Source organism: Epinephelus fuscoguttatus, linkage group LG1 (assembly GCF_011397635.1).
Source record: "Epinephelus fuscoguttatus linkage group LG1, E.fuscoguttatus.final_Chr_v1".
NCBI lineage: Eukaryota > Metazoa > Chordata > Actinopteri > Perciformes > Serranidae > Epinephelus > Epinephelus fuscoguttatus.
The window spans coordinates 9,446,868-9,473,576 of NC_064752.1; the positions used below are offsets into that span (position 1 = coordinate 9,446,868).

Sequence of the window (26,709 nt, forward strand, 5' to 3'; positions counted from 1 at the left end):
TGACGGTTACATGGAAGGAAGATTTTCTCAGCGGCTCACAGTTTGTTTTTCAGCCTCAATCTCTGCACTCAAGTTTGTCTCTGCACTCATTACAGAAGAGGAAAAGTTTATTCGTTTTCTGACACCGGAAGAGTGACAGCAGCCGGAAACAGTTTTGTGTCAGTGTTTGTTGTTTAGAAGTGAGTTGGTTGTGGATCTGTTTGTGATCGTCGGGAGGAGCTGCAGCCCGATGCAGGCAGGTGATGGATGTCAGCGGGGTCCAAGGTGAGCAGCTGCTCTGGGAAACATCAGGTCTCTGCAGTTTTATGGTGAAGAAAAGGGAAAATATGTAATTAAAAATGGGCGTTTTCTGTTAGAGTAAGAGAAGAAGAATGTGAGGAGGACAGACAGGGAGTTAACTCTTCCATCGCCTGTCTGTCTGTCTGTCTGTCTGTCTGTTAACTTTCTATAAGCTGTGTGGAGAAGTGTAACCCTGACACATATTGTGTCCTAGACAGAGAAGAAAAAAGGTTTTACTGCTGCTCTGTGAGTCACAAGTTTGCCCGAGAGTGACTTGTAGTCTCCACACACACACACACACACACACACACACACACACACACACACACACACACACACAGAGCTGTAAACAGTTTCAACATGGCAGCTTGGTGTGGAAAATCATGTTTATTTGTTGGTTTTTGCATACTGATCCTACCAGTGAATGGAAGTAACTAAGTACATTTACTCAAGTACTTTACTAAAGCACAATTTTGAGATACTTGTACTTGAGTATTTTCATTTTCATCTACTTTATACTTCCTCTCCACTACAGTTTGGAGGGAATTATTGCACTTTTTACATTACTACATTTACTTGATAACTTAAGTTACTTTTAGGAATGCATAATGTTGGATTTTTTTCCAATATCCGATATGCTGATGTGTAACAACTTTTTAGACAGATGCCTGATACCGATATACCGCAAAACTTCAATTAGTAGCCCAGGCTATTATTTGCTTCAATTATGAAGTCAACAGGCTTGTAATAGGGAGAGGCGTCTATATGGGACAGGCCTTTATTTCCTTTTGCGCAAAACCATTGCTCAGATTGAACCAGTCTGAATATTACTTATATAAATTAGGCTTTGGATAACATATCAATTACAAATCTTTAATTTGATCCAGCTCTGACAGGGATCAGAGAGAGCGTTACGAGGATTACGGCACCCAGCATACTGGTTGGTGTTGTGTCAGTATGCTGACACAACACCAACCAGTATGCTGGGTAATTAAGAATGGATGCATATTCTGAGTTAATGACAGCTTCAGAGAAAGGGAGCCATCATTTTGTTTTCGTCACGCCAGTAAATCTGAATGAATTACGGTCTTCTCTGGTGCTCACAGTAAAATAAACTGGACTATTGAATTATGGAAAACCTAAATGAGCTAACGGTGTGTAGCATCTCCATATTGACAAAAGTTTAAACATTTATATTTTTATGTGCGTTCTAAACAGCTAACTAACGTTCGCTCAAGTGGGTAGCCAACAACCTGTCTTATACATCCAAAGAACTTCCATATAAATGAACAGCTCGGCAACCAAACCAGGCGTCTAATTGAGACAGACCTTTATTTGTCAAAATAAAGGCCATGCAAGCAACGTGAAGCCACACTGAGCTAGTGAAAGGGACTAGGTGTTTAATTTGAACTAGGCTGTTAATTGAAGTTTTACGGTATCCACTTTTTCCCTTCCTACTTTTAGTGATCATTAAGTCTCTTCTGTGTCTCTACTCTTATCATGATTGCCCACTAGCAGATGGAGACACGGAACAGATGCTTTTCAGTGTATGTAATATTAATTTATTGTGCAAAAAAAGAAAAAAGCAAGTTGGCTGATTAGTTTCAAAGCCGATATTTGCCGATCCCAATGACGTACTGATATTATCAGCATGTTGGCAGATTCCAATATTTCCTCCAAGTAGTTGCTTTTTATTGAAACTAGGGCTGCCACGATTAGTCGACTAATCGATGACTAATCAACTATTAAAATAATATGTGACTATTTTAGTAGTCGACTAATCGGTTTGAGTAATTTTTCACAGAAAAGCACTATAAAAGTACCCCAAAATACTCTTACTGCAGCTTCTTACGTTCAGATATTGGCAGCTTTACACACCCTCCCGTGACAGTGAACTAAAACCCTTTGGTGTGAGTATGAAACAAGACATTAGATGACGTAATTTTGGGGTTTGGGAGAGACAGACCGACATTTTTCATCATTTTAACACATTTTTCAATGAAATGATTAGTCGACTAATCGAAGAATTAATCGACAGATTAGTCGACAATGAAAATAATCGTTAGTGGCAGCCCTAATTGAAACCCAGGTTTTAACTCTGTACCTTGAAAATGGAACAATCTTCAAAAAGATCTCCAATTAAATATACTTATATTCATTGATAAATTTAAGAGCATCATAAAGAATGTGGTGACAGAGACATGTGCTTGTTTTCCTTGAGAGGCCACTATGTTTGAATAGTTGTTGTTTTATTGTGGATTTTTTTTAAATTATATGTTGTATTTGTTGCAAATGTGTTTTGATCGGCTGCTACCTTGGCCAGGTCTCTCTTGTAAAAGAGATTCTCAGTCTCAGTGGGATTTCCTGGTTAATTCAAGGTTAAATAAATAAATGATAAAAAAATATAAAGTCAAATTCTGAGCAGTATCAATGGCGTGCCAATATTATTGTGCATCCCCAGTAACTTTCATTCAGATTAATGATACAAATTAATTATGATACATTATTGTAGATAATGATAAGACTTTATTGATTAACACATTATTGCATCACCAATTGAAATCCAGTAATATATATTCATTCTGAAATGGGCCATACTGCACAATAAGCACTTTTATTTTCAGGCTGAAACTTCAGTAAAGATTTGAATGCAGGACCTTTACAGAGTATTTTTACACTGTAACGTTGCTATTTTTGCTTAAGTAGAACATCTGAATATTTCTTCCACTAAAGTCAAGTTAATGTAGAAATACCATTGTCTGAAGACAAGTCAAAGTCACAGTTCAAAATGTTAGGAAGTTAAAAAACAGTGTTACCAAAATTAACTAAAAGTATCAAAAGTAAAAGTACTTATTGTGCAGACTGACTCTTTTCACAGTGTTACAGACATCTACACGGGATACCTGCCTTCAGGCTTTGTTTAGTGTAATGTAACTCACTCAGTTATGTTCTCTGTGTATTCAAGCATGTGTCAAGTGACCCTCAAGTTTCTGGACACATTTCTACACAAAGCTGACTGTCACATGTCTCACTGCCAACTTTGACTTGGTTTGATTTATTTTTCACTCAATATGAGTATAATGTTCATTGTATATCTATCCATATTTTAAGATTAATAGATATCTACTGCTGCATCTGAACAAAAAGATATAAAAAAGATGAAACAATAATTATATTGCCAACATGTAACAATAAAAGCTCCCATTACGCCTGGACAGTCCCTGAATGGGTAAGACTCATGGGATGTTGTATCACAATATAAATATTTAGTAACATACTACTGTAAATGTACTGTCACGTACTGTAAATCCAATAATTTGCTATAAACCTAACCTGCTCATCAGAACCAGAATCCATCACAATAGTAAGTAAAAGATTACAGAGTTGTTAAAGGAGCTGTGTGTGATATTCAGAGCTTATCTGCAATTCAGAATCTGGGATGAGATTGTCTGCACACAGTTCTCAAAATGGAGGTGGCTGAGTCAGTTGCTAACAACAGCAACAGTGCTGACAGAGCTAATGGTGTTAATTACGCTTCATTTGCTGCAGCCATCCTGTTATCGGCATTAACTGCAGTATGGTCGTAAGCCAAAATATACTGTTTACTATCATTTATGTCACGTTTGAGAGGCAGGAACATCCAAATATTTTGTATTTTTGCGTTAAAAAAGACTACAACTGTTATTTAATCATCAGAATTGTTGCATATTAATTTCATGTCAGTCAACTTATTAATTAATTGACTAATCGTTGAAACTCTAGTGTTTTTTACCCACTTTTTAAAGCCACATTAAATAAATTGTTTTTGCCACTAGGGGGCATAAGGCCGCTACAACAGTATGACCAAAACACGTACAGTATTATAACTTACTATCATTTATATCAAATTACTTTTACATCCAGTAGTTACAGAGCGGGTTTATCATTTGTTTAGAGTTGTGTTTGTGTCCAGCTGATGATTTTAAGTGTAATAGTCTCTCTCTTTCATCTCTGTTTTTGGTCTCTACCAACTCCTGAAAGAGATATCTGTTTCTTTAGCTGGTAAATTCTCCACTGTGTTCACCAGTTAGTCTCTAACCGTGTCTGTCTGCTCTAGAGTACAGTGGGTTTTTAAAGCTTGTTTAATGAAAACATCTGTAAATAATAAATGGTAAATGTGCCAGAAAACAAAACAAAACTGGAAGTTAGAAAAGGCTAAAAGCTCTACCAGGGACACAGATTCCTTTGATTTATTATTAATATAAAAATAGTAATAAGTGGTGTTTTTACTTTACAGTAACCTTAATAAAGTCCCAACATTTAAAATAAAAGCTGAAGCAAAATGTCTGATGTGTGAACGCTTCCATACAGTCATAATAACAGTTGAAGAGTCGTGTGTTGATCTTTAGAGGAATGTGGTTCTGCTGCTGTTGGGGGACAATGATGATGTTTGTTCTGCTGCTTTGTTAATCGTCATGTTTCTACCAGCGGTATGCTGCACTGCTGGTTCAGAAGGCGTGTGTGTGTGTGTGTGTCTGTCTGTGTGTGTGGTTATATACAGTTTTGATCGATTGAAATATCAGCAGCATTCCAGAGCGTTACAATATTTTCATTACAAGAAACTGAAGACAAAACTGTTTTTGGATTTTGCTTATTATGTGTTTGCACTTAAGCCTTTGTTATGTATGGAACAGTGCAGGCAGTGAATGTGGACATTATTCAGTCTCAGATCACTAAAATTAATTCTGACAGACTTTGGGAAGAAAATAACATTAATACCCAGATTCAGTCCATTCTCCACAGTCTGGATGTGAAAGTTCTGTGTGTAGAAATAAACCCAGCAAGAATTGATAGCTTATGACAAACCCCATGATTTATTACAATGTAATAAAAACACAAAACAATGTAAAAGTGAAAAAAGCTACCAAGATATATGCAGGGTGGTGGTCATGATCGGCTCTGTGCTGGCCGGTTTCTTTGTCTTTAGGGTCCACTGTTGGGTAATTTTAAGGTCTAGTGTGTAGGATTTAAGGGGGATATTTTGGCATAAATGGAATATAATACAATAAATATGTTTCTCTAGTGTATAATCACCTGAAAATAAGAATCGTGTTTTTGTTACCTTAGAATGAGCCATTTATTTCTACTCGGGGAGCAGTCTATGGAGTCTGCCATGTTGCATCACTTTGTTTCTATGGTAGCCCAGACAAACTAAATACTGGCTCTAGATAGTCATTTTCACATCAGCCACCTTAGTTAGCGGCCCTTCCGTGACGATAGCATCAGAAAAACACTGAGTTGTTTCTTTTTTTTAATGTGTACCTGCTTTATTCAGTGTTTTTACTGGTTTAGATAAACAGATCTGTTTGATTTGGAGAGGAAGAGACCTCTGCAGATAATTTGGCCCCTGGTAATAAACCTCCAGAATGTCTGGATCTTAACTTATCAGAGAGCACAAATTAATTTGATTCAGTTGTATTTATAAAACCCAATATCACAATCACAATTGGCCTCAGAGAGCTTCACAGCATATGACATCCGTCTGTCCTTGGACCCTCACAGCGGATAAAGAAAAGCTCCCCAAAAAAACCCTGTATAATATAATAATAATCTTTATTTGTAAAGCACTTTTCAAGTTACAAAGTGCTTTACGTGTCAGTAAATAAAACAGACAAGACATTAAAACAGCAACTTTTTAAAAAACTGATAAAAAGACTTTGGTGTATAAAAACTGAGGAAATATAAGACAGTCTGAATGAATTTAAAACTATAGTAAAAATTAGGAAAGGCTTTAAGATAAAAGTATGTTTTAAGAAGGGACATAAAAGAGATCACCAACTCGGCCGACCTGATCTTCTCAGGCAGATTGTTCAAGAGCCTCAAGGCCCTGACAGCAAACGTTCTGTCCCCTTTAGTTTTCAGCCGGGCCTCTGGAACAGACAAGAACCTCTGCCTGAGGACCTGTTAAAGTATAGATGTGTACGGCACTGAGAGGTAAGCCATATAGCTGGGAGAGAGACCATGAAGAGCCTTAAAAGGAATCAGTAAAAACTTAAAACCTATTCTAAAACATACTGGGAGCTAGAGTAAAGAGGCTGAAACTGGAATGATGTGATCATAAGGGCTGCAACGATTAGTCGACTAATCGATGACTAATCAACTATTAAAATAATATGTGACTATTTTAGTAGTCGACTAATCGGTTTGAGTAATTTTTCATTGAAAAGTACAATAAAAGTACCCCAACATACTCTTATTGCAGCTTCTTACGTTCAGATATCGACAGCTTTACACACTCTCCCATGACGGTGAACTAAACCCTTTGGCGTGAGTACAAAACAAGACATTAGATGACATAATTTTGGGGTTTGGGACAGACAGACCGACATTTTTCAACATTTTAACACATTTTTTGAGGTACAGACATTAGATATTAGGAGGTGCTATGCTAATGGCCCGTCTGCGACATGCCCAACAGTGTCAGACAAACACTGATTTGTAACATCAAACTGCTTTATTCAGTGTTTTTACCGGTTTTAATCACCTGGTGTGTTTGTTTTGGAGAGGAGGAGACCTCTGCGGACAATTAGGCTCCTGGTAAAAACCTCCTGAACAATGAATAAATTAACGCTGAAGGAAATCTAATCAGGAGAAGTTCCAGGTGGTTGCAGTCTTCAATCCTTACCGCTAGACGCCATCAGATCTCCCTAAATCTTACACACTTACACACACATTTGAGAACGTTCTGTCAAATTGGGAAAAAAAAAGCAAAAACATATTCAGTTTACAAAGATGTAAACAAAGGAAAGTATTTGGAACCTGAGAATAATGGTAATTTCTGAAAACTGTTGATTTATTTTCTGACAATCGTGTAATTGATTATTCAACCACTCACTTTCAGACCTAATTGTTAATGTGAAATGATTTTAAACACTTAATGACACTTAGAAATATAAAATTATAATATAATGAGTAATAATCATGTAGCTTTTCATTTGGAAATTTTAACCAATTTCATTTTGTTGGAGCAGGTTCAGTTGTGAGCTGAGATTTGTAGCTCTGACCTGAGATCAGCAGGTCATGGTCGTGTTTCCTCTGCTGTTTCCTGAACAATGTCACCACATCATGTTCAGCTTTTTCCTCAGCAGGAAATGTGGTCACCCCACCTGCCTGAAATATAAGACGATGCTCTGAAAGTCACATTTTTTTTTACATCTGTTCAGCTATTCGTGTTTTATATCAGAATCTTAGAAAATTATAAACTAATAATCACAGAATAATTGAGCTGGGAACAGCGGTGCATAAAACATACTCTACCCACGGTCCAGTTACTCACTTGTTCTGGAGCTTTTGATCAGACCAAAGGCCAAAATCAACAATGTGCTAGCTCTTCTCTCCAAGTTCATTGGTTCCTCCTGAAGATGTAAATCTATAAACATTCACAAATGTATACTTTCATTTTTTAAGACGTCTCAGTAGTTTCCTAAAACAGCTGGTCACTGTATTTTGTAGCAAATGTTACTCAAACAGGAGGAAGTAGAGCATTTGTTGGGGACTATTTTTAGCAGCGGATTAATCCACATATGGTGCTCTAGTGAGTGTTTGTCGCAGCAGGAGGGTGTATGTGGGACTGAGTCAAAATAATTACAGTGTATGTGTTTGTGGTGATGAAGGATCATGTCACACAGTGCAGCAGTGCAGCTCAGATGCGTTTTTAGTCGTTTTTTGGACAACAATGGAGCTCTGAGGCACAGAGGAAAAAGATACATATCAGGTTTTGATACACACGCAATACTTGTTAGTAGATCGGTTTTGGTCACGTATAAAACTTTTACTAAAGTTCAGCTCTTCATAAAAGCTCAGTTTGAGTCTGAGAACTGAAGGTTTACTGAGAGATTAAAAACAGATGGGGGGTAAAAGATTCAGCAAGAGGGAAGAGAGACTACGAGAGAGAAGCAGGAGCCTGCAGCCAAACACACCTCTGATCTGGATTATAACAGTGTGTGTGTGTGTGTGTGTGTGTGTGTGTGTGGGTGGGTGCGTGTGTGGGTGCGTGTGTGTGTCTGCATCCAGGGTGGGATGATTTGTGCTATTGGAAAAGGCACTGCAACTCCCAGGAATGAATGAGTCACGCACTTAAACACACTCATATTTAAACACTTGTAATGTACACACACACACACACACACACACACACACACACACACACACACAGAAACACAGGAACACACACACACAGGAACAGACTATAAAAGCTTTGATCAGATACAAATGTTGAACAAGTTTCTGTTTGGTTTCAGGCTTGTTGATAAAGTAGCGCTGACGTTCTGTTAGCATGTGTTAGCATCTGTAATGCCTTATATGGTGGACTCGCATTACCTTACAATGCAGCACATTGAACTCTGTTGAGGTTGTTAGCTGTGTGTGTGTGTGTTTCCCGTAGGTAAGGTGACCGAGGGCAGGAAACAGAACAGGACTGTGGTGCACCAGCAATTCATAAATCCTTCACTAAGTCCTTCCTAAGTTCTTCTTGACTACTTGCTAGTTTCAGACCAGTGATTTACTAAATCAGGGGTGCATCAGTAACACTTAGATTTCCCCTCCACTCAAAAATAAGCTTTCCTTATGCTTTTGTCCCCTAAAATGTCTGACCTTAATTTGTGTCTGTGCCAAGCTTGTCACCAGAGATGTGTTTTCACATTCCTCTATAGAAAGGGGCGTGTCTGTGTGTTTCCCTAAAATAAATGTACACTCAACAATCTAGATTAGGTGTGTCACTGATACAAAAGCCAAACGCTGTCTAATATGGGATACACAAGGCTGTTGTCATGCACTATTTGTACGTTTCCCTATGAAAAGCGATGGACCCAATTCGTACATATCCAATGTAATCATGTGCCGGTAATTTGTGTTTAACCCTCATGTTTGGGAAAGCTGCGATCACGTTAACAATGGGCTGAGGTTGGGGTGGTGGATGGGTCACAAAACACAGGACTTTCTCGGTCCATCGTCACCATTTTTCTTTCTCCAAACCTAGTGTTGCACGGTATACCGGTACTAAAATAGTACCGCGGTACTAGAGTATTCCAAACTGTACTATACTGCATTTGGAAAATACCGGTACTTTGAAATTGATTCAATTCATTAATTTAGTTAATTTATTTTACTCATTTATGCACACAAACGTCTTTCTTGTTCCTATTGGAGCACAGATTGCACAAGTGGTGTGTATGACAACACCTGTATCAACATTCGCAGCTGGCGCACATGAAAAAAGACAAGAGAAAGTCTGCCTCGCAAAGGGAGACAACACGAGACAACACAAACATGGAACATTTGAGTTACCAAACCGTGACGTCTGTACCGAGGTACTTACCGAACCATGATTTTTTTGGTACCGTTACACCCCTACTATTTATTGTTCTAAAGGTTTGTATCCAAAAGGACTTTTCCTTAGGAAAAGTACCGAAGAGTATCGAAAAGTATCGAAATTCATATTGGTATTGGTACTGAAACAAAGATTTTGGTATCGTGACAACACTACAAACCTAACCACAGTAACTTAACTTGCATAAACCTAGCCTCCGTAACTATATGTCGAGTATGTAATGCCATTTCTGGGGTGCTAATTTGTTCATACAAACCGCATTGTATGAGGATGCATTTAGAAACACATAACGACGGGGAAGCAGACTTTGACGCACCATCGGCACTACCTGAGTTTACATTGGCATAGTGAAAGTTTTCACAGAAACATGCTGTGTCTAGCTCAGCGAGTAGAGTGTCTACCCCATGTAGGCTGAGTCCTTTGCAGTGGCCTGGGTTCAATTTTAGACTGTGGCCCTTTGCTACATGTCACTCTGTAGCTGCACTGTATTAAAGGCAATGAAAGCCCAAAAAGATCTTTAAATATAGAAACATGCTGTGTCTGCCCCTGTCAGTTACAAGCTAACAAACAACATGAACAAATAAAAGATGCTAACCACACTTGCCATTTTGATACATCTGCTGCTAGTAGCAAATTTTGGAGCACAACCAAGCAGCAACCTGCAGGGCTGAAAAATGAAGCCAAGGCTGAAGTGCCAAAAACTGCAGTTCCTTGAATGGCCTGTTGAGGCTGGCTACAGAAGCGAGGAAATCCCCAAAGATCCCCCATGCTAAAATGCCCAACTTTACTCTAGAAATAAACAAATTTACAGCCTGGTACAAAAATCAGTTTTGGTCTCTATAGGTAATTTAAACATTCATAATAACTGTACAGGGTGTGAATCTTTTTAAATCTTTTTATAACTCACCCATTTACATTTTCTTAAGGCTTATAGTTATGCATATTTAAGGGCGAGGCCGCCTCAGCAACTGAGGCGTTGCTACAGTCTGTGAGTCAGATCCACTCCTCGTCCAAATATGATCACATCTGGTTCTAAAACACCAAGATTGCGACAACCGAAATGGCAAACTCCAGGTTTCAGAATGGGAGTCCACAACCCAATGGATGACGTCCTGGTAGTTATGGCCATTGTTTTTCCACTCTGTGCACAACAGACTCCTCATCTGAGTCTAGGTCTCACTGAGGCACAAATATATTTGGTTGAATCTCTCCAGTGTTTCCTCTGTTGCTAACACAAGCCATGTTGAGCCGCACTGCTGTGTCACCCGGCAGCCGAGCAGCAGCAGTCAACCATAGCCTGACCTTTCTCTGTACCTCATTTTAGTGCTGTGCCAGCCCTGTGCTGGAGAGAGTGGAAGCAAAACCTACTGCAAGCAGTGGTGGTGGGCAGGGCAGAGGCCAGATCCAGAATTTCTCATTGACAGAGAGAGAAGATCTGCTATTATTGAATTAACTAGTGTTTTTATTTACTTTAAAACATGCCTGGAGGAGGACTTTAGTGAATGTCCCAGATAGGGTTGCAATGGCATGAGATTTTCATGGTACAATAAACTATTAGATATTTTAACTATTACCAGTAACAATGCTACAGTATACAGTTCCACAGTGTAATATTAAAGACTTAGGTACTGTGTAAATCTGTTGCCAGGAAACACCTGTAGCACTGTCCAGTCAAATTCAAGTTATTTATTGTCATATGCAGGACAACTAGAAGCAGTCGCTGGCAATAACATTTTAGATCATTTAGATCTGGAGCTACCTCCAACAATGAAAATAAAATAATGCAAGTAAAGATTAAGTATCTGAAACAGAAAATGCAGAGTTAAAATATAGCAACAAAATATTAGATATTAAATACAAGAATATTTATGTGTGGTAGTCAAATGCTATAAACTTTGTAAACAGGAAGATAGTGTAGCACCATGAGCTGCAATATAACCTTCAAAACTACCATTTAGGAGGCCAAGTGATGTATTAAACTGAACTGCCAGTCCTTTGTAAATGTGGGCATGACTTTGCTTTATTTATATTTGCATCCATGTAGAAATCTGTGAGTGGGAAATATCTGAATAAGCTAACGGAGTGTTCGTGGTCATTAAATCTACATTATTAGCATAATGTTTGAGGTGTATTGTGTTCATGTGTTCTCAGTTTACATCATCATTAGAAAGCATTTTTAAAGCATATGGTCAGAAAAATGCCATGTAAATATTAATTAATGGTGTTTCAATGTGTCTGAATCATGTGTTCACTCTGTCTCATACAGACAGACGAGGGTGTGTGTGATGATGTAATGTGTTTGGGTTGAGCAAGACTCGCAACCTCAGTTTATTTATTTTTTTAATCTTTGTTTGTATTTCCTCTTTCTCAGTGTTGTCCAAAGAAACCAACTTAGACATAAATATACTTTCAGTGTAATACGTCAAGTCTGTCCAGACCTTTTAGATTGTCTACAGTTTACATATTGTGATCAACAGATACCACCAGGGGGCGCTCTGGTCAAACTGTAAAACACTGACGACAATGTATAAGTGACAGGGTTGTTTGTTCTCTGCTGGATTCAAAAGAGTCAAACCTCCTTGTGTAGGATTTATACACATTAGAGACTCAGTTTGGTTCTGTTGAAGTCTGTCTTGATAGAATACTCCCATGCCTTTATGTACAGTGAAAGAATTATTAATTGCTGCACTCATTTCTGTCTATGTGGAATCAGACAGAGTTAACACTATGTTAAGGTGTGTGTGTAGTCTTAGAGCTGCAAATAGTGATTATTTTGATTATTGACCAATCTGCTTTGTTCCTTGTTTAAGTGATCAATTGTTTGGTCTTTGAAATTTAAAAAAAAAAAAAAAAAAGTATTATAAATACTCACATCTTGAAAATGTAGTTAGTTAATGCTCACATAAGTACGGTGCCCCTAAAGTCCCAGAAGTTGATATTTTTTCCATCTTGTTAATGATCTTGTTTCAAGATAAGAAGATAAGACAAGATAATAGAAGATAATAACTTGTGCACACAAAATAAAGAATATTACCTTTTGGGACTTAGATAGACTATACATGTTTTTTTTTATTATTATTATTATTTGTTTTGTTTAATTAAAAATTATATTTTGAATACCCAAATCCCAGATATATTTTGTTAACTTTCACACATGTATGGTGCCCCTAAAGTCCCAAAAGGTGATTTTATTTTATTTTTTAATCAAGTGCACACTAGTTGATTGTTTTGTTCCTACAAGATGGTAACCTGTGCACACAAAACAAAAATATCAGCTTTCTGGAACTATACAAACTATAAAATTTAGAAAAAAATAAAAATGTATTTTAAATATCCAGATCCACAATATATTTAGTTAACTGTCATATCAGTACGGTGCCACTTGAGTCCCAAATGGTGATGTTATTTTTATTTTGTGTGCATAAGTTAGTTAGTTATAAGTTAGTTATAAGTTATGCATAAGTTACTAAATTATGTTGTTCCTATAACTACCTATAACTTGTCCACATAAAATAAAAACAAATCTCCCTTCAGGACTTTAGGGACTCTGTAGGAAAAAGAAAGACCACAAAAATGAACAGCTGAGAAGCTACTTTTCTTATATTATTTTCTTAAAAAATGACGTGTGTTAATCTATCATCAAAACAGTTTTCAATTCATTTTCTGTCAGTCAACTAATTGATGGATCAAGTAATTGTTGCAGCTCTTAAAACTTTGTATCAATGCATGTATCACATGATAAAACTGTAGTACATATACCAGCTTGCCCACACACATAAAAACACATGTTCAAACAAATTACCCAAATTAAATGAGGTTATAAAACAGCCAATTATCTTTTTTAAAATGAAAGAGATTTAATCTGATTTCGACATAACCAGGTTTCATTCCAAAATAAGTTTTCATTTGTCATTGATCACAATAAAATGTGTGTCATTACTCTCAAATTGAAGTTGACAATATTAGAAACTATGTAGGAGGCTCTTTATATTTTTCTTTATATTCTTTTGAAATGAAGTAAATATTACTCCTTTGTTTATGCAGTGCACACAGAGGTATTCTGTATCTGGATTTGGTCTTTCCTTATTAGTGTCTTATCAAAATAATGTTCCTATGTTTATTATTTTAGCAGCAATCTGATAAAATGTCTTTATGTTGTGAGTCCATTAAAGTTTGGTTGAAGTTTAGAGTGAAGGCTGACAAATTAATCATCTTTCCTTCTGCCCTCCCCCCACCCCCCCTCCCTTTCCTGTCTCCTTTTCCTTCCCCTCCTTGTTTCCTTCCTTCAGGTCGAAGCTGCAAAAGAAAACTTCCTCCTTCTCTCTCCTCTCTCCTGACAGCTGGTCCCTCAGAGGGGTGAGAACAAATCTGACTCACATTGTTCACTGCACCGTGACAACTGTGCACTTCATTAAGACACAACAAGGTGACTCCAATACAGATAATAAAGGACGAGATTAAAGTGAAGAACCTTAATTCAAAACCTGGCACAACAACAAGTCCTTTACCACAATTTATCCTGTGGAGAACATGATTGTACAATTTTTTTTAGAGTTTCATCCAGTAGTTAAGATAAATTGATATTTCTGGACCAAAGTGGTGGATCAGCCAACCAACATTGCCTTTACACACCAGCAGCTTTTTTAGTGCCATAAATTTTCATGTCATTGTATTTTTCAAACTGTTGTTTTTGTCATGACTACTTTTACACAGAACACAAATATCAAGCAACATAATATGGTTGGTTGTTTTTTTTTCCTTTGAGCTTTCAAACTACGAATTAAGGCATCAACAAATCTGGTTGGCGTATACTTATGAGTTTACAATTCAAACCAAGACAGCAAACTTAATTACTACTTTCAGACAAAGGCAGCAAACCACATCCACTCCTTTTGTTCTTGCCTTTCAAAATAAAAGTCTGAGACATATACACTGCCCAGTTGTTCAGCAGAGGGAACTCAAAGTCACTCAGAGCATTTCACTCAAAGAAAACTCAATAAAACAACATACAGTGGCGAGGTTATATAACAACTGCGTCAGACAGAGTGTCAGACGATGCTTTGGGTCAATAGGATCCCTGTGGTTGTCACAACTTGCATCACAGCCAGAGAATGTGTTTGATTGATTTGATTTCAGTTTATTGTCAGAAAAAGATCTGAAATTTGACTCTAAATCTTCTGTGTGATGGCAAAAGCTGATAATCTTCAAATAACGTGTGAGAGGTGTCCGACATAATATTACCAGCCAGACACAACATTCTTTCAGTACCACAGTTCGGAAATTTCACTCAAACACTTGACCCACAATCTTTGAGCAGTTAAGCGGTCAAGCCAGATTAGCTTTGAGATGCACAGAGAGAAAACTGTACCATGCACTGATTACATACTGCATAACACTGTGTATTATAGATTAGAAAAACAATAACAGGATCTGTTTGTTTGCTCCAAATGACCTCAGTCTCTTGAGAACGTAAATGCTTTGTTGTGCCTCACTACAAGTGTGATGTATATGTGCACTCCAGGACAAAGTAGGTCGACATAGGTGCCCAGATATTTATAGGGGGGAACTTGTTTAATCTCTGTGTTATGGACAGTTACTGGTGGAGCATACAAGTTCACTGGAAGACCAGAAATTACCTTCTGTGTCTTCTTTGGACTAATAATGAATTAATTCCTCTCACAGCACTCCACTAGTCTGTTCGTACAATACTGATGAATACTGGGATCATCTTTAGTGCCCAACAAAGACAACAGTGTAGTAGCAGGTGCTGCACTGGACCGTTGCGGTGAAGAGGGAGCTTAGCTGGAAGGCAAAGCTTTCAATTTACTGGTCCATATATGTCCCAACCCTCACCTATGGTCATGAGCTCTGGGTAGTGACCGAAAGAATGAGATAGGCCGAAATGAGTTTCCTCCATGGGTGTCTGGGCTCAACCTTAGAGATAGGGTGAGGAGCTTGGACATCCGGAAGGAGCTCTAAGTAGAGCCGCTGCTCCTTCACACCGAAAGGGTTCAGTTGAGGTGGTTCGGGCATCTGTTTAGGATCCCCCTGGGTGCCTGGAGGTGTTTCAGGCATGTCCCACTGGTACGAGGCCCCGGGGCAGACCCATAACAGGTTGGAGGGATTATCTCATCTGGCCTGGGAACGCCTCAGGTCCCCCAGGAGGAGCTGGAAAGCATTGCTGGGGAGAGGGACGTCTGGGGTGCTTTGCTTGGCCTGCTGCCCCTGTGACCTGGCCCCAGATAAGCGGATGACGATGGATGGATGGACAATCGGCTGTGGAAAGAGTGAGGAGTAGAGGAGACCTCACACAAGGGATGGGGTGGAGTGAGAAACAATGGAAGTTGAATATGCCTGATTAACTTTAACTTTCTGTACTTTATTTGTAAGAAATGGATAGTACCACTGAATCAGGTGAGGGTTAAGCTCTAGTTGAATCCTCTTTGCATAAAAACCTGCAGCTGTCTCAAATTCACATTGCTGTCGATATGAATAATTTTGACAAGAAGTATTTGCAGACATTAATTTCAATTTTGTGTTTTCATCACGTCCCCTGATGTGTCAGGGCCTTTAGGGCTGATAGAGAAGCTAAAACCATTAACAAACTAAGAGGAGACACTGGTTTTAAAACATGTTTCTTTATCTAATCAGGTTATGTAGCAATTTCATACCTGCAGCAATAAAGTAAACTTATCACTTTTTATAAGATGTTTTTTTTTCTTTGCATGGTTTTTATAAAGCAGAGTGAGAGTTCTTTGTGTCTGTGTCTCTGCTGCTGGTGTCTCCGTGTCTCCTGTACCTCCTAATTATAGACAGCCTGTTTCCCCCGACGGCCGTCACTTCCTGTTTGTCCAATGGGAACTGAGAGGACACACACACACATTGTGAAGGGTTCCTGTTCCTGAGGGTCTGTAGATCCACTCAGAGAGGTGGTGAAGCTGAGGAGGTTCAGATTGTCACTGAGGAGGTGAAGGAGGACAAGAGAAGGACAGACGTAGGTAGAAAACAGGAGAAGGAGCGAGAGAAGAGCTTTTGAAAGTCCGACCGCGGAAGAGAACAAGGCGGAGAAGGAGAAGTGTCTCTTGGACAGAGGGACAAACTGGAGGAGGAAGAGAAAAAGAAGTGTGAAGTTCAGAAAAGGACAGAAGAAGACAGGGAGAAAGAAGTGAATTAAAATGTGACTGTGAAGGAGGCGATTTAAAGGAGGAGAGAGGCAAAAAGAGAAACTGCTGATGTGACTTTGGGGTGAAAGCAAAGTGACCTGGAGGAAGAGGAGGAGGAAAAGAAGAGAAAAGAGGAAGAGGAGCAGCAGATGACTGTTTGCAGAGAGAGTTAATTAAAACTTGAACTGTTTGAGGAGCAGATCTAATCTGATGATGGGCTGCTGTCTGTTTGTTTACTATCGGGTGAGTCAATGCGTCGGTGTCAGTGAGTTTATCCCAGAATGCCTTTGATCAATTGCCAGAAAAGGATTGATGAGGGTTTACTTACATGTTACACATCGATCACATATTGATCACATAACTGTCTTCGTCTTTTTTTCCTTATGATGTGTTTGTTGCTTTGTGTTTTATTTGCATGAAGTTTCTTCTTCTGTTGAAACATTTCTCATCATCATCACACACAGTTTAAACAGTTTAAGGTGCAGTGATATTCTTGCTAACACACCACTCTGTGTTTTTGGGGCAAACATGTTCTTGGCAACGTGACACACGCCACCGCCATGCTTTATGCAATGCCTGCATCCATCCATGTTTAAGTCTGTGTGTCTGCACCAGTGGTGGAAGAAGTTTTCAGATCCTTTATGAAGTAAAACTACTAATACTAAACTGTAAAAACACTACACTACTAGTCATAGCCCTGCAATAGTAGGAAAGTAGGTCTATGTAAGTATTATCTGCCAGATTTACTTCAAGTATCAAAGTAAAAGTACTCAGTGTGCAGTAAAATGTTTCCTGTCAATGCTTACTATTACATCTGATGTTTTGGGATTAATGTATCTACTGCATTGTGTTGCATTTTACAGCTGCAGATGTTTAAGGTTGTGCTGATCTGTGCTGAACTCTTTGGGCAGTTTAATCTACAGCATTGCACCATATTCTATAAGACCATTATATGTTTAGTAGAAATATGAAGTTGCATCAAATGGAAATACTCAAGCTAGTATTACAGTATAAGTACCTAGAATCTGTACTTGAGTAAATGTACTTAGTTACTTCCCACCACTGGTCTACACATGAATCATACTGCAATTATGTGCAAGGTTACATTAGTTACATGATGCAAACAACTTTCCAATATTCATTGGAATTGTGAAGAAAGACCAAAGGAATATGTGACCAGTTTAAATTAGCATCATCAAAACCACAGTGTGCAGGTCTCCCTTCATATTACTGCCATTTTTAATAATAATGATAGTAATAATAATAATAATAATAATAATAATAATAATCACATTTCAAGCTTTTGCACAAAGTGCTTTCCAGATTAAAAGATTTAGAGAATAAAAAACTAAAATTGAACATGAGAACATGAGAGCTAGATACATGAACAGATGGAGGTGTTGGTGCAAAAATACATTTTCATGTATGAATAAGTCAAATGTGGATAAGAGAAAGAAGCTCATATAAGCAGGTAAAATTTGAATAAAATCAATAACCATATATAAACAAATAAGGCAAATAAATGAGATGATCCCATATAGAGCAGGTAGAGTGTCAATAAAAGAACAAAGTCTTGAATGTAAAGCAGATAAAAGCACACAATATATGTGAGTGCATATAAAATACTAAAATAAGCACACTATAAAATGTAACGAAAATAAAGTGAAAGTATAACACCATTAAAAAAATCTTGTAGAAGTCAGTTTTAAAGAGGCGCTTAAAAGCTTTGGTGGAGTCTGCCGATCTCACACTGAGGAGAAGGCTGTTTTAAAGGCGAGGGGTCGTCACCGAAAAACACACGGTCAACCTTGGTTTTCAGTGTGGAACTGCTAAAAGGTTTTGATCAGCTGGCCTTAGGGGCCTTGCTGGGGTGTAAGGGGTTAACAGTTGTTTAATATAATCTGGAGCCAGACCATGGATGGCCCTGTAGGTGATGGATACAATTTTAACAAAGTAATGGGCAACCAGTGCAGTGATGCCAAAATTGGAGTGATGTGATCATGCTACTGTCATACTATTGAATAAAAGATACTGTTGAGGTAAAGAAACAGATTTCAGTGCAGGTAAATGTTGTAGCATCGTGACATTGTCCCTTTATCCCCAGCGTGCAGAGGTGGTGGGAATGTGACATGATCTTTTTATCGATAACACTCTCCTCCCCTAACTAAAGGTCATTAAAGCTACAGTTTGTAACTTCTTATAAAATAACTTTGTGTCATATTTGCTGAAACTGTCACTATCTCCTGACAGAAGTACATGAGATAGTCTGAAAAAAAAGCATGTCCCTTCTCCTCTTCGTAGTGCATCCTTGCTATAATCTACCACAGCTGAAGGCAAACAACCAATCAAAGCAGAGGACTCTTTAAGGGGGCCGGCTTGCAAACTCTCTCATTTTACAGCTAAATGGTACACTAAAATATGTGTCTGAAAACATTTGAGGCAAGACATAGTTAATGCAGTAACAGATTCTGGATTTAAGTGCTGCTTAGTTCCGCAGTTGGTCACAGTTCACGAGCCGTGATTAACAGCTGCGTTAGAGATTGCTCAGCTCTGATTGGTTGTTTTCTTTCAGCTGCGGTAATGCCATTGGAGGCACTTCATTTGTCTCATGTACTTTTGTCTAGATGTAGTGACAGTTTCAGCAAATACGGCAACAAGTTAGTTTTTATAAAAGTTACTAACTACAACCCCAGGTGTCCAGTTGTCATGACACATGTTGGGAGCATTAAAGCAAAAGTTACACTCTCTGAGCATTACAAGTCACAGCCAAGAAATAGATTGGCACTTAAACCCTGTCATAAAATGGCAAATTGTTGTTTTTACAGATTAAATAGATGAGTTATACCATGTTAATTTATGAGATTAAAAGGTGCTAGGAGGTGAATGTTGTTACTGCAGCTTCATATTTAGCACACATACATGACACTGGTATCAAGTTTCTCATTTATCTCTCTGCAAGAAAGCAAATAAGCAAAATGTCAAATGATTTGGAAATAATTCACTTACTTAAAAGCTGATGATTGTATGAAAAATGACACTGTGGTAGATTTAAGGACTGACCTTATAAGGACTGGTTGACCAGACTCCTCCCCCCACCTTGGTTTCTATAGCGACAGTGAGTTAAAGGTAAATTCTGCCAGGTTATATAACATCCGGCCAACAACAAAGTCTCAATACAATACTGAACAAACAGCAGACTTCCTGCTATTGTTACACTCCGCTGCACTGATCCCAACATCCTCCTCTCCTCAACTCCTCAACTCCTCGACTCCTCGTCTCCTCTCCTCTCGTGTTCTCGCCTAATCTCTCTGAACCTTTCCTTTCTTCCTTTGTTGTTTTTTCTCCTATCCTCCCTTCCTCCTTCTCTCCTCTTCTACTCTTTCTATTACTCTGCTTCCCCCTATTCTCCCTTCTTCTGTCCTGTTATCTCCTCCCTTTGTCCACTTGTCTCCTCATCTTGGTTAAAGGTAAAGATTGTCTCCTCCTCCCTCTCTCCTTTTTATCTTCACCTATCCTCCCTCTTCTCCTCTCCTCCCATTTCCTCCCCTAATCTCTCTGAACCTCCCCTTTCTTCCTTTTTTCTTTCCCCTCCTATATTCTCTTCCTCCTTCTCTCTTCTTACCCTTTTGTTGACTCCTCTCCTCCCCCCCTCCCTTTATCTGCTCTCATCACTTTCCTATGTCTGCTCCTTGTCTCCTTTTCCCTCCTCTCCTCTCCTTCCTTTTCATTGTCTCCTTTCCTCTCCTTCTCTCCTGTTATTTCCTCTCTACTTGTCTCCTTGTCTTGGTTAAAGATAAAGACTGTCTCCTCCTCCCTCTCCCCTTTTTATCTCCTCCTATCCTCCCTCGTCTCCTCTCCTCTCATGTCCTCCCCTAATTGAGCTGAACCTCCCCTTTGTTCCTTTGTTCTTTTCTTCTCCTCACCTCCTTATCTCCTCTCATCACTTTCCTATGTCTTCTCCTTGTCTCTTTTCCCTCCTTTCTGTCGTTTTCTTGTTTCGTCGCCTCCTCTCCTCTCATTGCCTTTCTTCTTGTCTTCTCATCTCGGTTGATTCATTCTCTCCTCCTTCATCTCCTCTTTTTATCTCCTCCTATCGTCCCTCATCTCCTCTCCTCTTATATCCTCCCCTAATGCCTCTGACCCTTCCCTTTTCTCCCTGCCTCCTTCTCTCCTCTTCACCCCTTGTCTGCTCCTTTTCTTCCCCCTCTCATCTCTCTTTGTCTCCTTTTCCCTTATCTCCCTTCCTCTCATTGTCTCCTTTCTTCTCCTCATCTCCTTTTATTTCCTCTCTGCTTGTCTCCTTGTCTTGGTTAGAGATAAAGACTGTCTCGTCCTCCCTCTGCCCTTTTTATATCCACCTCTTTTCCTCCTGTATTCTCTTCCTCTTTCTCACGTCTTCGCCTCTTGCTCATTCCTCTTCGTCCTCCTCATCTCCCTTCTTCACTGTCATCCTATCTCTATGTCCTCTCCTCTCCTCTCCTCTCCTCTCCTCTCCTCTCCTCTCCTCTCCTCTCCTCCTCATCTCACTCGTACAGCTGTTCGCACCCAGTGACCTGTCTCATGAGGTGTTTGTGTGTTTTCTTCCTGTTTTTTGTCGCCATGGCAACATTCAGGAAGTGTCTGGTTCATTGCTCACGTACAGCTGCACACCTGACACTGAAATTTACTGAGAAATAAAACTGAAAAGCAACATGATGCAAAGTAAATGTCTTCACCATATCGTCATCGGTATCATTATCATCATCATCATCGTCACAGCTTGCCAGTTTACTGAGGGTTTTGTTTTTAGATGTCATGATATTTATTGACATATTTCAGCACCAATAAAGAGAGTTCTGTGAATCAAACTTGAAGAGCTTGTACAAATAAACCTCACAGTAAAGGTAAAGAAGCTTAAGATAAGAAAATGAAATGTTCCTGCATGAGGCCCAATGACATTACTAAAATCTCTCTATCCAAGCACCTCAGAGTGGTTCAGTTCCTGACTTCCTGGGACCCCTTAAAACAAAGCAATGTGACTCCTTATCACTGGTTCTACACGTCTACCAGTTCTGACTAGTTCAACTAAAGAGCAATCCTGTAATTCACAAGAAAAAAAGACAAAACAAAGTTTAGAGCTTGGGCAGAAAGAGAGACGTAGCAGAAAGCCCCTCTTACATATATTGTATAAAACTGAGTTGCACTTGAGATAATTCTCTGAATATTTTTGGGCCTTCTCGCATTTGCACCTGCCTGTAGCTGCTAAGTCAGCAGCAGTTGTAGCATGGCTAGGTGGGTTAGCCTCTCCCTCTGCAGTCTTGCAAGTCTCTTGCTTGAAAAGTTATGAAACGATCCACTGCCGCTCACAAAAATGTCCGTACACTTGGAATAATAATGCAGCCACCTGGTCAACATGTTTCAACATAACTGTTAGCTAACTAGTTCACCTCGCGGTCATGGATAACTGCTGCACAGTGATTTAGCACTAGAGATTGCACAAGGATTCATGGGTAACAGTTAGCTTATCATTAATGTTTTGTATTTAAAATAGGGTTTTTCAGAATAGGCTGATTTAATTTCATATAATAATAATAATAATAATAATAATAATAATGGATGCATTTTATTTATAGGCACCTTTCAAAGCACTCAAGGACACCTTATAAGACACAGTTAAAAAAAACAACTGCAATAGATCCATCGATCATGAAAGCAAACAATTCTGTAATATATAATAAAAGTTAATAAAATGACTAGACAAAAATCATAATTATAAATATAAGGTATAAAATCACCATGTTTAAATTCATAATGTATGTTTATTTCTTAATGGATTCACGATAATGTGTGTTTTCAAATATATTTTAATGTTTGGGAGAAAAAAAAAAGTTAAAGTGAAACTTATTTAATTTTGTGACCACTCAGATTTATCTTGCAACCCAGAGGAAGACAGTAAATAAGTACCTTTACTCAAGTTCTCAGGTTCTGGTGATTTATTTGAATAAATTATATTATTATAATTATTATTATTATTATATTACTCCACTGCATTTATCTGATGGCTGCAGTTACTAACTATGAGATACAATCATAAAATATTGCTGTTGTTGGGCAAAAATCTTTTTTTTTTTTTTTTTTTTGCCCTATCTGCCTTATCATATTTCTCTAAAACACTAGACATGATTTTTATTTAAACCAGAATGTAAAACAGTTAGTACTTTTACTTTGGATACTTGAGTATGTTTTACTGCTGGTGAGCTAAAAGCTGCACAGAGCTGCAGGTTTGGTGTGTGAAGTTTTCTCACTTTCAACTAAATCTTCACATTATATTGGAGTCAGTGTGAAACTGAAACATAATTTAACAGACGGATGAATCAGAGCATGATTCTATTGATGTCCATCTATCATAATGATTGCTGTGTTGTTGTGTGTTGCAGAAGAAGAGGAAGCAGGCCAGCAGAGATGCAGACTCTCTCAGTCTCTGCAGTCTGGACATCAACGTAAGTTCAGCTCCTCTAAACAAACTTCTGTTGTAGCTCAGAGCTGCTCTAAAGTGGTGACATGTATCAGAGATGCTTTGGTGTCCTCAAGAGCTGTTGACCTTTACTTAAATTAGGTGGAATCCTTCCTGATTGTGTGGTGGCAGCACGTCCACACTTTAAATTTGTTGCAGTTGTGTGTATGTGCTGTCTGTCATGATCACTGCAGCTAAGGAAGTGATGCTGCTCTGTCACTTTATGTCCAGTACATTTTTGTATAGAGCTTTAATGAGTAAACCAACTTTTTCAAGTTAATAAATTACATAAATGTGCTATCATTTAAACATACTGTGAAGTGTTTGAACTTTTTTCAACCAGGGGGTCATATTCTGCTACAGACCAGCAGGGGCAGATTAATGAACCTGGGGTGTTTGACACTCTATTGTTTCTCCACTGTTACGCCATAACACGTTTCTAGAGAGCTGCTCAATTTAAACAAGAATTAATCTGTCAAGACAGAAATAAAACAAAGAGGTTGTTTTTTTTTGTTTTATTTTTGTTTTTTTTACCGATGGATTTCCAGACTGAACAAGAATAGATATTCATTCATTACTTACTAATCACTGAAAACCTACACCATATACACTCAGTGCCCACTTTATTAGATACACTTGTACAGTGTAATATGTAAAGTTTACATTAACGATGTCTATATTATTATTATTATTATTTACATGCTTATATATTTTTTTCTGTTCCACGGGTTGGTATTGAAGCCAGACCCATAATATGTGTTCTTTAGCAGCAGTTACTTGCCTTTATATTGCCTTTTGATTGTGACTTAAAGCTGCTCTGTGGTAGCCTGCTGAGACCATCCTGATGACATGAACTCAACATTCTGTTTTGCTCTCTGTATCAGTCTGGACGGTGCTGCCTGTGAGGTCTGGCGAATATGTTTAAGGCAATTTCTTTCTCATAAAACATTTGCAATGACGATTATTTGAAACATTTGAAACCTGCATTGTTGAGTTTACCGCACCAATCTGTTTATAGAGATGACCACCTCCATCAGTGAGACAGCGTAAAACCATTGGCAGGAGTATGTGTTTATGAAGGACACTAATGTAATTTAATTCATTGTTACAGTTAAGTGTATTTTAGAGTTGGTCTTTGGAGCAGCTGTGGCTCAGGAGGTAGTGCAGGTCGTCCACTAATCCAGTCTGGATATCGGAGTATCATTTGGCAAGACCCTGAACCCTAAATTGCTCCTGATGGCTGCACCATTGGTATGTGACCACGTGTGAATGGTTACTGAGTAGTAGGTGGTGCCATGTATATGGCTTATTTTAATTGTTACTTTTGAGCGAGGGAGAGAAAGTAAAATCAGATGTGAATATTTCATACTGAGGCACAGGGTGTAGTTTGTTGTATTGTTTGTTTATTTATCTAATTATATATAGGCGTAAGTCTTTATAATTGTGATTTATTAAGCCCTGTCATATTCTGGTGACCTGTCCAGGGTGTACCCCGCCTCTCGCTCAGTGTCAGCTGGGATAGACTCCTGCCCCCCTGTGATTTACTGAAAAATGTTATTACTACATGGAATGTTCTAAATTATATATGAAATATCTATCTATCTATCTATCTATCTATACACACACATTGAAAAAACCCTCATTATATTACACAGAATACTTCTATTGTCTGACCCCCATCCTCCCGTCCCTAACAGACTACAACAATACACGACAACATAAAACGTGAAACCATAGCTATCACAATATAAACAAAGAGATTACTCATAGAAAAACACATGTTGATACAAAGGACCTTGGATACACATAGTTATCCCAGTGAGTATGGGTAAAATAGTAGGTGTTCATATTTTACTCAGAGGGTACTCTGGTGAAATTAAATGAAATCTTCCCACCACCTGCTGAGAGAAGGTTGTTTTGGATTTTTCCATCTATATAAGCTAAGACAATGGGCTAATAAGCAGCTAAATTCATTGTCGATAACTCTGAATTCTGATGTTGTACTTTGTTATGTCCACCTGTGACTATGGATTATTGTATATCAAACCCCTGGGGGCCCACAACCCTCATGTTGGGCCCCTCCCTCGTGCAGGTGTCTGTATTTTTAGCCCTCTGCCAGTGAATCGTTCCCTCCCTGGAGTTTCCCTCCCTGCCCTGTCTAACACAGGATGTCCACCCTGTTCAATATAAATTTCAGTTTAACTCAAACACAGCATCAGTCTTATTCTGTTACACACCAGCAGGGGATTAATGAACCTGGAATAATTGACACTCTCATGTCTATTGATGTTACACCCTGCAGCTCAGTGAGTAAGTCACAGTCGACTGGGGATCATAATAAGGTTCTTAATAAGAATTATGGAATTTGGTATTCATTCTTGAGAAAGTTATTTTCCTTAAACTAGTTTTGTGAAGTTTTATTCATTCATTACTTAATAATCATTCATCAGTGGCCACTTTATTAGACACACTTGTGCAGTGTAATGTAAAAGTTAACATTGATGATTTCTATATTCTTATTATTATTATTTACATGCTCATGTGTTTTTTCTGTAAAGGTGTTAATTCAATTATATGCAATTCTGAGGTCATAGTTAGTGGTGGTGTTGTACTGGACTGAGTTATACTGAGAGGTGTTGTACTGATACCGATACCAGTATCGGAAATGCCTCTGATACTGCCTAAAATGCGGCATCGGGCATCGGCAAGTACAGCCTATGACCAATCCGTTACCACGCACACTATCGTTTGCAATAGTCACATCGCAGGACATGAGATGTTTCAGAAAAACAGCTCTGGAGGATTTATGCCTGGTACACATGACTTTTCTGCCAGTTCTGAAAGTCACTATATCACATTATACAATTGTGGAGTCATAAAATCGTGCTGTGACTTGGCCAACAGACATGACACACTACACGAGGGTCCACACCAATCTTCCCCGGTCATCTTTCACGACGTGTGTGATGTCATCGGGTTATTCTTGTCCTATTTTTATTTAGTCACTGTCTGTTCATGTGCCAGCCGAAATGTAACGTAGTAACGTAAAGAGCGTCAGCAGATGGCAGGAGCTCCATTTGAAGTGCTGTATGTGAACATTCAAGCTACTGTATCCTCCACAACCAAGTTTGTACAAATGTTTCACAATAAAAGCCTATTTAGAAAATGGAGGAATTCTCTCAGCCAAGGTTATAAGGGACTTTTAATTTGAAACAGGTTCTGGAAGTGTTGAGTTTAAAATTACAACGCGATGTATTAACTTTACGTTTGACAACGGGAGCGGATATAAAGTAAAAATATAAAACCACAGAGGGATTCATAAATAACAGCCCTTTTATAATGTAGTCTGTTTCAAATGAAGCTGGTGGCCTCTGTAGTTGTGGTGAGTAAAAGCCCCGCCACTATTT

The 26,709-nt window shown here is 38.5% G+C and overlaps 1 protein-coding gene across 3 annotated transcripts in view; it reads left to right on the forward strand.

Moving 5' to 3' along the window:
• The window catches only part of arhgef3 (Rho guanine nucleotide exchange factor (GEF) 3), a 48,502-nt gene continuing 21,793 nt past the window's right edge, over positions 1 to 26,709 (forward strand). Inside the window, exons 1-3 of one of the 3 annotated variants that reach the window (XM_049581165.1) lie at positions 1 to 264; positions 13,936 to 14,002; positions 23,226 to 23,288. In XM_049581165.1, the coding sequence (XP_049437122.1) occupies positions 230 to 264; positions 13,936 to 14,002; positions 23,226 to 23,288 (165 nt within the window). In that variant the 5' untranslated portion in view covers positions 1 to 229. Of the gene's footprint in view, positions 265 to 13,935; positions 14,003 to 16,346; positions 17,053 to 23,225; positions 23,289 to 26,709 lie in introns of those variants that run through there. The other 2 variants (XM_049581173.1, XM_049581183.1) reach the window with 2 other exon arrangements.